This window comes from Actinia tenebrosa, unplaced genomic scaffold, assembly GCF_029948245.1.
Source record: "Actinia tenebrosa isolate PJP-AT-01 unplaced genomic scaffold, QUT_ActTen_1.0 PGA_scaffold13__45_contigs__length_12533684, whole genome shotgun sequence".
In the NCBI taxonomy this organism is placed as follows: domain Eukaryota; kingdom Metazoa; phylum Cnidaria; class Anthozoa; order Actiniaria; family Actiniidae; genus Actinia; species Actinia tenebrosa.
Genome location: NW_028292573.1, coordinates 14,171 through 27,782, shown reverse-complemented (window position 1 = coordinate 27,782; position 13,612 = coordinate 14,171). Strand labels below are relative to the sequence as shown.

General features: G+C 40.7%; 3 protein-coding genes across 3 annotated transcripts; 1 reads left to right on the top strand and 2 right to left on the bottom strand.

Annotated features, from left to right (window-relative positions):
- Window positions 1-4,265: 4,265 nt before the first annotated feature.
- LOC116286560 (uncharacterized) lies at window positions 4,266-5,961 on the bottom strand. Its single transcript, XM_089029133.1, has 3 exons — window positions 5,546-5,961; window positions 5,178-5,446; window positions 4,266-4,534 (listed from the first exon to the last, which is right to left on the bottom strand). Exons 1-3 carry the CDS (start codon window positions 5,959-5,961, stop codon window positions 4,368-4,370), a joined length of 852 nt encoding a protein of 283 aa, XP_088885259.1. The 3' UTR covers window positions 4,266-4,367.
- Window positions 5,962-7,027: 1,066 nt separating this feature from the next.
- Window positions 7,028-7,823, top strand: LOC148911523 (uncharacterized). The gene is made up of 2 exons (XM_089029132.1): window positions 7,028-7,297; window positions 7,466-7,823. Exons 1-2 carry the CDS (start codon window positions 7,209-7,211, stop codon window positions 7,821-7,823), a joined length of 447 nt encoding a protein of 148 aa, XP_088885258.1. The 5' UTR covers window positions 7,028-7,208.
- Window positions 7,824-9,384: 1,561 nt separating this feature from the next.
- On the bottom strand, window positions 9,385-9,918 carry LOC148911522 (uncharacterized). Its single transcript, XM_089029131.1, has one exon. It carries the CDS (start codon window positions 9,916-9,918, stop codon window positions 9,385-9,387), a length of 534 nt encoding a protein of 177 aa, XP_088885257.1.
- Window positions 9,919-13,612: the final 3,694 nt, after the last annotated feature.

Below are 13,612 nucleotides of genomic sequence, written 5' to 3'. Positions count from 1 at the left end.
AACGAATGAAATTTTTTTAAGTTTTGGTCACATTCCTGTGATGTGTTTTCTAATGTGCTACTGCATGAAATGGTACATGACGGAATCAAAAACCACTGACAATCTTCCCGTCACAAGAACAGAACTTTATCCACCAAGTAATCATATTATTTATCAAGAAACATTCCTCTTCTAAATATGAAGAAATGGAAGAAACTAAAGTACAAGAAATATTACATAAACTAGCTGAACTAGCGGTGAATTTAATGATGGAAGATAAATATATTTTCGACGAAAAGTATATGAAAAAATTCAATCTTAACGATGAAGAAATAACAAACCTGAAAGCGAGTGGATTACTTGACTGTTGTCCTGGAGTTAAAAAATCTCCATTCGAGGAACCACCACTTGAATTTACGTTTACCCACTTAACGATTCAATAATTTCTCTGTGCTTTTTTGTTTGTAGAGAAAAAAACAAATCCCAGAGAAAGAGAAAACGAGCGATGTGACATTCATGTTCATGGCGGGAATGTTTTCAAGAGAAAAAGATGAAAAAATGATGGAAAAGTTGATAGAAAATATCAAACCAGGGGATGAATACGATAACAGGAATAAACTGCTAACTTTATCCTGTCTGTACGAGTACAAAGACGATGGATTTTCTACCAGAGTAATAAATAACCTTAAACACAGATACTGTGATAGGGATGGGAGGATTGAATTTAGAAGAATAACTGATATCGATTGTTTGTACATAAGTTATTTATTAGATATACTAGTGAATTTGATCAACACAGAACAAACTAAACATTCAAAAACACAGTCATTCATCGTTAATACATTGTTCATTGGTGGGTTGTCATCTTTATCAGCATCAGGGATCAGAATGTTGTGTAATTCTCTTGTTAGTGTTTCTACTGTTGCTGGTTGTTTGTGAATTAGACGATGAATGTGTCAAAATAATATGTGACATGTTGCCTCGTACTAATATAACCCTCCTAGAACTAGATGGTAATTATATAACAGATGTTGGTGTTAAAATAATATGTGACATGTTGCCTCGTACTAAGATAACAGACCTATGCCTAGCTGCTAATAATATAACAGATGTTGGTGATAGAATAATATGTGACATGTTGCCTCGTACTAAAATAACGACCCTAGCACTAGGTGGTAATTATATAACAGATGTTGGTGCTCAGTGTTTGTGTTCAGTATTAATACGTGATGATTGTCGTCTAGAAGTGTTAGACTTACAGTCTAATGACATAACAAGTGAATGTAAACTGTCTTTAAGACAACAACAGATCCCTGGTGTTAAGTTGCTTATTTAGATCAACTAGACGCTCCGAGGAGCGATTACTCGGGCTCAGCGAGCAGATGACGGTCCAGCAAAGTCTAGAAAACTTGCGCTTGGGCATGAGCAATGCTAACCTGAGACTGTATGACTCATGTTAAATGCGTGCGAACGTTGTTAAGCGAGAAACCGATGGAGACGTTTATGCTATGTTTATCGCTTGTCGTCATGTCACCAAGAATCAATTTTCTTAGCCTGCGTTGCCGGCGGTCTACGGTTTTTTGTTTAGACCGCCGGCAACGTGGGCTACAATTTTCTCGATAGGCGAATTGCAACGTTCGACTGGACATTTTTTCTACCAACCGGGGTAGCGAAGTCAACATTCTTGGAAAGCTTCGTATATAAAAATTGCAGCAAGTTGCTCTAAACCTCGAGGATGTACGAATTTGCAACGACATTAGTATCTGTAACTTTAAATTAATACTACATGTATATCAAACTTTACTAAGGGTTACATTTGATATTTATATGCAGATGTCTGCAGGCTGCTTACACGTGCCTCGAACCGCCCTCGAACCGAACTCGTGGATACTAGTTGCGCTTTTCAGAGTTTGGGCTCCCTGTGCCCTTCTTATGCTTGTTGACATTCGAAGGATTCAAAGTATTTCGCTCGATTTCACGTTTTAAATACTCAATTTAGCTGGTAATATGAGTAAACGTCCTTTCATTTTCCTTTTAACACCTACTTTGTTTAGTTCTTAGTTATTTTGTTGAGTTTCGAAGCGAATTCTGTGATAACTTAATTGTCTGAACTTCAATCACGAAAGACGGCTTCGACTTCGATGGTGTCAACTGAGTCAAGTATAGAGTAAAATTGGAAGAAGACCTATTTGCTAACGCTTTCTCTGTTTTCAATTTAAGAGTCGGGCTGAATGCTTTATTTCAGGAATCATTCGACCTACGAGCTCAAAACTGATTTTACGAGATAATCGGCCGTTATGATACAATCGGTACGATCAACATAAAGCGTTGCGTTATGCGTGTTACGTTGGTTTACGTTACTACTTATCTTGACCTTCAAGGGTCACGGCGCTATGAAACTATTTATTTACACTGTGAACTAAGCGAATATTTTATAGAAATTCGTTTAGAAATGCTATTTAATTTGTTATCATTCAAGAGTCTGTAAATTTTATTTGGAGCAAATTCGGGTTAGTTGTCTCGAGCGACATCTATTGTGTAGATTTGTATCTTCGCAGATTTCAACATACAAGAACATTACTTCGGCTGTTTGTGATGTCCGGCGATCAATCTACTTTTAAATTCAGAACGGCTTGTTTGGATGACAAAACTGACGTTTGTCACTTCGTTCATATTTTGTGCTCATACATTTCTCATTTGGTATCTCACATTGTATCTCGTAAGAATCTCGTTTGAACTCATTTGATTGCACTATGAGTTCGCGGAACGACCCTTTCCGAAAACGCTCGACATCCTTTTCAGTAGGTCTACCGCGACGGCGTGTGGATCTGTATGTGACTTGAGCGTATTAACATAAATCGCCATAATTCTTTCTTCTCCCTTAGCCATAACACTTCGAGAATACGTATAACTAAGCTGAAACGACATGTGATCGAAAAACTCTGAGCCTTCGCTCCACTAAGCGGTAGCGCCTGCGCATTATTGACCAATTGCAGATTTGACGTACAAACACGAACAGCATTTTATGACTCGGGTCGAGCCCGAGTAATGCAACTTATATATGTCCAAAGTAGAGTGCTCACACTAAATCCGTGAAACAAATATTAATTTTTAGCACTAAATAGTGATAATTAAACAATAGAAAACAAAGGATTCTGTATGAAATAGTACTAATTAGTACTATTTAATGTTCACGGTTTTAGTGCGTGCACTCTACTGAATGAACTCATTAGAGTGATTTTCATATGACCGTGAAAGAAAATAGACCATTTAGTTTGTAACAGACCTTTTATGTATAGGACATTTGTCTCATGTCTGGTTTTGACCCACTTAAGTCATCTATTGTTATGCATACACGCGCCGCAGTAGAACGATTTTACTGAATCCCCTGAACATTCATGCACAGAAAGTGAAAAGACAAACAAGCACGAAAGAAAACTATGGAATTAGTGTCTTCTGAAGGTTTATTTTCCCAAACGACGAAAAATACCAATAATAAAAATATTATGGTTTTCTTGTGCACTTTCACGATTTTGTTGTTTAGCTGTTCGTAGTTATTGCATTCTAATACATGTCATGATCAATTGAATTGCTAAGGTTTCTCAGTTTAAAGTTCCAAGGGATCAAGGCAGCTCCCGTTTGTGGATAAACGCTCCAGTTAGCAAATTATATCATGGATAATAAAATTATCATCGATGATAGTGTGCACGCACTAAACCCGTGAACAATAAATAGTGCTAATTAGTACTATTTCATACCGAATCTTTTGTTTTCTTTTGTTTAATCATAGTTTTATATTGTTTAAAGTTAGTATTTGTTTCACGGGTTTAGTGCGTGAACTCTAATGTTTGAAATAAATAGTGAGCAAAAATATGAACACTTAAAATGACATTACGCCAGGCAAACAAAGAGAACAGAAAAACTTTATTGTGAACAATAATAACACGTCAATATACAGTCAATTCAAAAAACGTTGTCGTCGACCGGCTCAAGCCTACGCGACTGGATCGAAAGGAATATGGGTAAAAATCACCGAAGCGGTAAAATATTCGTTCTGAATAAATTGTTCCCGCTAGTAATAAAATAATAATGGCGAGAAACAATCCATCAAATGCATGTCTTTGGGTTTAGGGAAAGAAAAACAAAGTAGTTATGATTCAGTTCACAATTTCGAAAATATGAAGGCATTAAAAAAACGTCTCCTCCAACACTTCCCGCTCGCCTACTAAGGTTCGTGCTGTAAACCAGGCATAACTAGTCAGATAAAATTACGTAGTCAACTCGGCTTCAATGATTGCTACCCAGAGCTCCTTTCGGTCCTGTCGCGTAGGCTTGAGTTGGTCGACGACAACTTTTTTTGAATTGACTGTATAGTATCATCCAACTCGCTAATCAGAGTCAGAGATCGACAACCCTTGCCACTTTGAAACGGCTTTTTCATGTGCCTTTGCCGCCTTGGTTACAGCCTCCGTCATTGTAGGCATCATTGCCATAAGCTCATCTAGTTTATCTTTCTTCTTTTTCTTCTTTTCCTTCTTCTCTGTTCCCTTTCCAGCTGTAAGAATAGGGACAAGAATACACCACGTTTAAATGAATAACACCGCGTGCGATGAATGCGGGTTGAGTCGTTGTATTGGGGCTACAAATCAAATATTGGATATGCTCGATCGTAAAAAGCTTCAAAACTCTACTCAGGAAATCTACTCAGCATATAGAAAATGACTTCGGGAGAATGTTAACCCATAGGAAATACAAACATAAAAATTACAAAATGGCTGTTAAATTGTGCGTTTGATGATGAGTCAGTTATATCGCCTTAACTAATTTTAAGTGCAAAAAAGGGATATCGATAGGAGTCCTACTTCGATACCCTAAAAGATACCAGGAAACGCCGAAAAACTCCAGTTTGTACACCCGAAAAGATACCCGACGAGTGTTACGTGCCAACTAGCCAACTAACCCCGAAGTTTCAACTTGTCAACTATGGTATGGATCCAAAATTTATAATTCAGCCTTAAATTCTTTCACTCAGCCTTAGATGGTAAAGGCAAGAATATATGAAAAATAACTTTAGGTCTGACCCACAACCCCAACCCGAAAATTACTCAAAAGAGCCGTACTCCCTCGTGCTTATTCTGAAGCCTTACGTAAGAACATAATATCGATGACGGCAATGAAACTGATGGATAGCATCTCACCTTCTTCCTCCTCTGCAATCAATTCATCCTCTTCAAATTCACTAAGAAATCTCGAACGTTCCGTTTTGGTTGTGGTCTCCGTGTACTTTCTGGCATCAGAGGCTTTACTTTTTTCATCTTCCCCAACAAGATAAAGGCCGTCCCTTCCATAGTCTTCTTTTCTTTTCGAGGTACACTTTGCATCGTTTTTGATGTCCATCGGCGAAGATTCTTCACTACAACTACTCTCGTATACATCCTCCGGGTCTTTTACTGATGGTTTGTCGTTGCTAAAAAATTAAGGAAAAACCAAGTTCATTAGCTACATTAATACTAAAAGTAATAAGAATTTATAGTCAGAATGATCAATTGGTATATCAAGAAATTACCCCGAGACTTGCCATTCTTTTATTTTTCTTCCTATTCGCCTAAGTGCCGTCTGTTTAGTTGGCCCTGTTCCCTTGCCAATGGATGTATAGTAGGCCTTTTCGACAGGACCGAGCTGGTCGGCCATAAGCTCAAAGTAACTAAGTACTCGTTTGGGAAGACATCCAACTTTGTTCACTGCTTCCCTTACCAGCTGTAGCTCGAGGTTTCTGTTTTTGGATTTTATTTCAGATTTGCTAGACTTGCCTTTATCGCGGTCTGCTTTTCGCTTTTGCCTGGTTTTTGGCGTAAAGAAAATCCTTTCCAGCCTTTCCAACTCTTTGTCTCCTTGGTCTTCTGGATTCACTACATGGTCTTCTGGATTCACTACAGGCTCTCCCGCAAAAGCAGCTTCGAGAAATATGTTTCTTCCCTCCATGGAGCCAAGAAACTTCAACCACACACATGAACTCCAGGCGGTATTTATACAGAATTAAGTGTGAACATACCTTTGAGCCTCTCAGACTTACACTTGTAAAAAAATGTGTAGTTTCTTTCTTATATTGCACAAAACAGAGAAATGCAAAGACAAATCTGCTCAATCATATCCTAAAAGTTGTGTAAACAATTACACCCCCTATTATGGTGTCATTACAAAATATGAACCTCCTTTGACAAAGTCTTACCTGCGTCAGCATCAGATCTTTTTCGCACTATTTCTCGTCCCTTTTTGTGTCATGCATTAAAGCGAGCTTCATGCACGAGGTGACAACTTGTTCAAAAACTACATTATAACCTTTGAACAATATAATGTGCTAATTATTTTTTGCCAAGGTTAAATATCCGAAGCCGAGAAATTACTCGATTGTAGATTCACGCTATTGTCATCAAGCACGATACAATGCTCTTACCTATGCATTTTTGGCACACACGATAGCAGAATTGCATATAATCTCGTGAATACTACGCTGTATCTTCTGAAAAGCTAATTCTCAACAATCGCTCTAAACAAGATGCCGCCTCCGGTTTTGCCAACGTTCTTCATTCTGGCTTACTTTGCTCTCCTCCAATTTTTGAAGCTTCGAGATGCCGGGAATGACTTCCCAGCTTTCCCGTTTCATCTTTTCAGTCAAATCTTCTTCGTCTTGATATGTATTATTCGCGTTTTGGACATGTGTAAAACAAATGATGTCATTGATCGACTTGGCCTTACAGGAATCGCAGAACCAAATGGAGGCCGTGACTATTACCATTACATTGCTAGCTTTCCCATTAAATTCTGGTATCTAACTGGCGAGACACTTCAGACATTTGGTGAGGTCGTTGTGGACATGCGAATGTCAATAATATTGCACGACAGGACATACCGTTGCAACAGAGTCCGTCGCAGGATACGAGTTCAAAGATTGAATATTACAAACAGACTCCTCCTAGTGTTTATTTGGCTTAGAAGATGTCTTAGAATGCAAACCCTGGCCATGATGTTTAAAGTGGACATTACATATGTAAGCAAAACAATACAAGAAATAGTTCCTCTTCTACTTGAGAAATATTCGCGACAAGTCGTTTGGCCAGCTTTAGCAGAGTGGAGAGGTTGGCTGGGGCACTGGAAAAAAATTTCCGTCCTGTGTTGGGATAATTGATGCAACGACTCATCCAATATGGCGACCATCTCAACGACAGGCAATGTTTTATAGAGGCGACAAAAAGAAACACTTCATGTCAAGCCACATCATCGTTACTCCAGATGGGATGATAGTTCATTGTTCGGCTGCGTAAGTACTTACTACTGTTTTATTTTGGTAAACTTGGAAATGATATTTATTGCTGAAATATCATAAAAGTGAACGATTAAAAATTCGTCCGGTGGGTGTGAAGCCAGCCTATGCGTCCAGGTTTTGCTTTAGATTTATTACTGAGTTTTATATTCCCTACATTTTTAGATTCCCCGGACATCTCAACGACACTAATGGATTTAACATGATGCCAAGGATTGGTCCGCAGTGTGCTCTAGATCTACCTGCTGGCTGCCATGTTATTTCTGACAACGGTTATCCTCCCCATCCTGCTCTGATTAAACCTAAAAGAAGAGCCCAAGTCAATGGAAACCCAAGACTACAGGAGATAAACAGGGAGCTCACTAGCTGTCGGATTAAAGTGGAACACGCCATAGGATTCTTTAAAACGTATCGCTGCATTTCTGAACGTTGGAGGCACCCTCGTGCTTTTCTCCCTATCGTTATACATTGCTGCGCTTCCTTGAGTAATCGGAGATTGCGTTTCTTACAAAATACGTATTAAACAACAGCTTCAATATATTGAAATACCGGTTTCAGTCATAAGTTGTAGTGGGGTGAATTTTTTTTTTTTTCCCTGATTCTCTCACACTGAAACCCTCATTCACAAAGGGAACAATGCTCATGAGTCTGCCACGATAAAAAAGTCAGTTCTGTTTTGCAAATGACCTTCATCATTAATACGCACTAAATATTTTGTAGTTTAAGCTGTCTTGTTCTTGAAATAAAGGTTAAAAAATCCATTAGTCGTCTCCTTTATTTGACATAGAGGATATTACATGGGCGCGCGGAGATACGAATTTTATCTTCGAGTGTTGATGGTATATCTCACGAGTGAGCGCAGTGAACGACTGACAGATATTCAACACGAGAAGATAAAATTTGTATCTCCAAGTGGTCATGTAATGTTCTGTTTATTATATAGATATCGTTGAGCGAAATACGAGGACTTACCCGGTGTCCTAAACCTTCGTACATTCTACACAGTGAAGATATCATATCCGTCACATGTGAAGATATCACTGTTGTCATGACTACCTTCATATTTCATCGATATCTATATAATAATATCCTTTGTCTCACTCGGGTAGGCGATACGAGATAAAGGCGTTGATATACCATTATTTAATTTACTCGCCAAACAATGGCTTTTGTTTCCTGAGCTCATTAAATTCTAGGACGAACTTCACAAAGTGGGTCAAAACCAGACATGAGACATATGTCTTATACATAAAAGGTCTAATAGTTGATAAAGAACAAAAGAAAATCATTGGTTTAGAGTCTACTACTAACTATTAGTTTGCCTATTCTTTCACGGTCATATGAAAACGACTCTAGGGTTTTCCGATTTAGTGACCTTTTCGTGGATTTGGCAATATCTTTATTGCCATGCATTGTCTTTTTTTCTAAGTATTTCATAACAATAGAATTCGGAAAGAATAGGGGCGAGAAAAATTAACTTCCAGCATTGTTACCGCGATAAATTATGGATTGTCATGAAAGAATCCACTCCAGCGACTCATCAGCTTTTCAAGCGGTTTGTGCTAGCATTAATGTTTAATTATTCAAATGCTTGTGTCACGTGAATATTTATATCATAAACTAAGGAAAGCATCTGCGATACATTTCTTTAACAGGAATGGACTATCAAATGTTTTACCGTTTACAAGACTTTAAAGATAATGGTCCACTTCAAAATGCACACTGATTCAGCACGTGTTATAATTTGCTTAATTCGTACTTTTCTCGTACTGGTGCTTGGTTTTATTTCCTATATCAAATTATTTGAGTGGTTTTGCTTAACCTGTGGAATAGTTCAACAGTCTATTACATATTAGTAATAAAACACTATTTCCATTGTTTTTCTTAGTGTCTATTAGTTTCTGTTTTACAGGTTCAGTAAAATCACTCCATCCCTAGATTATAGTTAATCGAGGGTCCCCTCGATTAACTATGGCTAGATTGAACTGAAACAACAAGATCATTTTATATTATAGCTACCTCAACCCATCCCAAGCCTTACAGTATTGATTATACTACAGTGTATTATTACATGCAGCCTGCAATTAGAGTGCCCTAGCCCGTCGAATGAAGAGTTTCCTTCGATTACTTAAAAACCCACAAGTACTAACTACTATCGGTAGAAACGACCGTTTTTGTCTAAAAATCTGTCCAATGGACTTATAGATCTTTAAGTACCCTATGGCATGTTCAACTTTCACACGTAAACGTCGTAAATGACGGTTTGCCCTTTGTTGGCGGCGGGTTCTTGCGATTCTGTGAGGAGTCACGAGAGGAGCTCTCAGTGGATAGTCACCGTCGGTAAGAATTCGGGCATGTCTTGGTAATCCTAGCTGACCTCCAAATCCAATGTTTGGGAGGTACCGGTAGGTGCTACTGTCATTTAGATGTCCAGGAAAGCCTGAAACAAGAAGGGTGATCATACCATCGGCATCAATGACCAACTGGGTTGACATGAAATGGACTTTTTTGTCCCCTCGATAAAACTCAGCCTGAAGTCTCCCCGATGGGTGTCGTATGCGATGTATAGTAGCATCTATCGAACCCACTGCATTTGGAAAGTGATTCCAATACCCCATAAATGAGGACCATTTCCTTAAGTTGTGCCATGTGATGAAGGATCGAAATTTTAAAAATAAGATGGGCACAACATGATATATCTCCTCGGAAACAGTACTTATACTGATATCAAATATGTGAGCAAGATAATGGTATGTTGGATAGCTTCTCAACCAAATGACAGCAAGCAGTACTCTGTTGCGTACATCTAAAAGACAGCGTCGTTGTCTATCAGTAATAGGAGTCCTTGGTAGCATACGAGGCTTTACCACTTCATGAGAAACTACCTGCGCAACCCTATCCAGAGACCAAGGGGTGTCGCCTGTTATTAGGTACCAGAATTTACGTGGATCTGTTTCCAGTATACTCCATGCGTCTCTTCCGGTGTTCTTTCTGAGCACTATCCCGGGAAACAATACTTGTATTATAGGATAATGAAGTGGCACAATTTCCAAAATCGCGATGAGCAAAGAAATAACGTTTATCAGAGGCGGAAACGGTGGAGGGAAAGGCTGATTGTTGTCATGTAGAAAAAGGACATCCAGTACAGATAATATTGATGTCAACGTACAGAACAGAAAATACGGAAATGGAAGCAGCAGGTAGGGGGACTCGCGATCGATGCCAAAGATATACGGGTTTAACTCGCGGATTTACGAAGACGGGTACAGCAGATTTACGGGTATTTTGGTATCGCAAACGGAGGTTAAAATATTCCTTAGATATACATGGCCACCATCAACGACATTCAAAACAAAACTGTGCGCAGGCTCGGAAATCAGGTGATGGATAACTCAGACGCTGACTTTGTCTTCGCTACATTTATGGAGGGAAAGACAGACAAAACTATGAATCACAAAATGGCTGAAAAGATAATCAACAGAATGCCGGCCGGTGACTACCGTTTGGAGTTGACATTCGTAAAGTACTTAGACGGTGAGTGGATAATAGAAAAGGGTCGTAATCCTATCAGAGCGTCTGGTAAGCAGAACCTGTTCGTTTTGAATAAGCACACACGACCGGGAGCACTTGAGGGAATAGACATGCTCTTCTACGAGGTCGCTTACCCGGTTACCGTGGTCATCTACGGTGCATACGAAATTAAGAAGCCGGACGTTAAGAAGCTTAAACCAATGCGACATCTTGGTAACTGCGTTGGGAAGCTGGTTAGGGAGTTTTTCGAGGATTCCTCTCGGGGTGGTAAGCTTACGCCAAAAAGAAGAGAAGCCATCAGGAAATGGGAGCATTCTACTCGTAAAACTGGAGGAACCATCGAAAACATCAAGAAGTTGGAAACCACGTTAGGAAGGCGAATCCATGTGAAAGATATCACCGACGGCTTTATTTACCCAGGAACGCATAAATACGAAGGCAAAGGTGCTCCCATAGTCATTTACCAACACGACGCGCACGCGTGGAGGGAGTTGAGGTTCCCAAGAAAGAAGGAGACAAAGGTCTATAAGAATTCCCCATTGACAGAATTAGTTCATGAGAATTCTATTTGGTTAATGGATTCAGAAGGATGTCAATTCATGACGCAAGATGGTACTTTATACCGACCAGAAGTGGAACATCAACGCATTAAAAGCGCCTGCGAAACCCTTGGTGAGGACTTTTCAGACGAAGTGCTCAGCTCTCGCGGCTTGGACTTCTTAGCCGCGAAGAAAAGGAACGGCTGGAAACCTACCCCAAAAGAGTTCAAAGATATCTCCAAAGCTTGCGTAGAACACGGTCACGGCGGTCTTTGGAATATGGAGTACAACGAAGACGAGTACGTGTCGTTGGATATGAAACACTGTTACCCCGCCAGTTTCAAAGGCCTTGGGGATTGTAAGGAGTATTATGACCGTTACGGACATCCAGACTCCCAATTCGTTAGGGTGTCACTACCGGGTTACTACGACGCCCCAGCAACGGGGTTCATCAGACTGACCACCTGGGAGTTAGCAAAAGACTTACATCCCATAATTTACGCGTGGTATGGGAAGCACCTGCAGGAGAAAGAATGGATACCCATACCCCTACTGAAGTTCCTCGAAGAGCGCAAGCTTTTAAAATACACAGCGCATGAAGCCATACTCTGCCATAGCGCCTTTACACAATGGCTTCCAGAGCACAACCCCACAGCGCGTGTGGTCATAGGTAAATTCACACAGGGCGCAAAAGAAGGCGAAAAACACATGCAGCGACGCTTAATAACAGACGCCGGTGAGCTAAGCTTCCTCATAAAACGTGCACATGACCAAGGAACAATGGTATCCGTAGAGAAATGGGACTACTTCATAGAAGGTCAAAAAGAACAGAAATGGAATGCGCTGTGTTATTACCAAGACCATCGACCACAGTATTACCATCTGCGTGCCAGCATGCTAGCATATGCGCACATCAATCTCTTAGCAATGCTGCTACGGTTTGACAAAGAGGACATCCCACGCGTAGCCACGGATTCCTTGTATGTAAAGCCAGAAGTGTTAGAGAAGATGAAGGAATTCTACACTGCCGATGAACTCGCAGAAAGTGGCCAATGGCGCGTCAAAGATGAGGAGATAAAAGCATGGAGAGGCCGTGTAGAATATCACGGAGAACATCTTTACGGTAGCGTGGAACCAACCGGGGAGCCTCTACCGTCGGTTGCGGACCCAATCTCTTACCAACGCTTCTCTTACCTTTACGGAACGGGAGGCAGTGGTAAAACTACCAGGGTTTTGGAACTCTTTCCAAAGATAAAGGTGTTAACGCCAACGCACCGTCTGGAAAGAGAATTAACGGAGATGGGTTACGACGCGCAGACCTACCACAGCTTCTTCCGCTGGAATGGTCAAAAGTGGGTACCAGAAGCCATCCACGACATACCCCCGGTGATACTTTGGGATGAGATTTGCACCGTTCCTTTAGAAATCCTGCAGGAATTTGTAGAATTCCTCCGTGGAAAGTGTCAAGTGATATTCGCCGGAGATCCTTGCCAGCCTCCTCCAATAACCGGAGAGATGCCCCATAAATGGTTAAAAGAAATGGTAGACCACTCCGAAGAAATTAACACCGACTACCGCAGTAAGGATCAAATAAGAAACCTGAAAGCAGAACTTCGGGGCCTTAGTGACGCGGAACAAAACAAGATACTACGCAAGAGGGTACGAGCGAAGAAATACGAGGACTTCCTTTACGCATGGCATCCAAAGGATCTGGTGCTGAGCAGCAAACGCGCAGCGCAGTCTCGCATACAAAAGGATTTGTTAAATATACACCGAGAGCGCTTCCCTACGCATCCCGTACCTGTTTGCTACAAACCCCACGACACCCGCATGCAAACAAGAGACGTCTGGGTACCTGGTACCGACATCCAACTGCAAAATGCGGTAACACATGATAAAGCCTGGGTGCCCATAGAAAAGGTGGAAAAAATAACCTCCCATCCAGACTGGCGCTTGGGTTATTGCATGACAGTCCATAGTGCGCAGGGGCTTACCATAAAAGAAACTTTATGGATCATAGACCAGCGGCTGTGTTGGAGCAACCTTATCTACACCGCCGTAAGCCGTGTGGAGTATGCCAAACAGTTAAAAAGAGCCTGGGGGCCGCAACTGCGTTACGACCGCACCCCCGAAGAAGTAGCCAAAGAGAACATTGCTAAGAAGCTCCTTCGCTACAAGCGCCACGACGAAGAAAAGAGCAAAGATCCCCGCTATGCGGGGATAAAGTTTGACCTATGCGTGG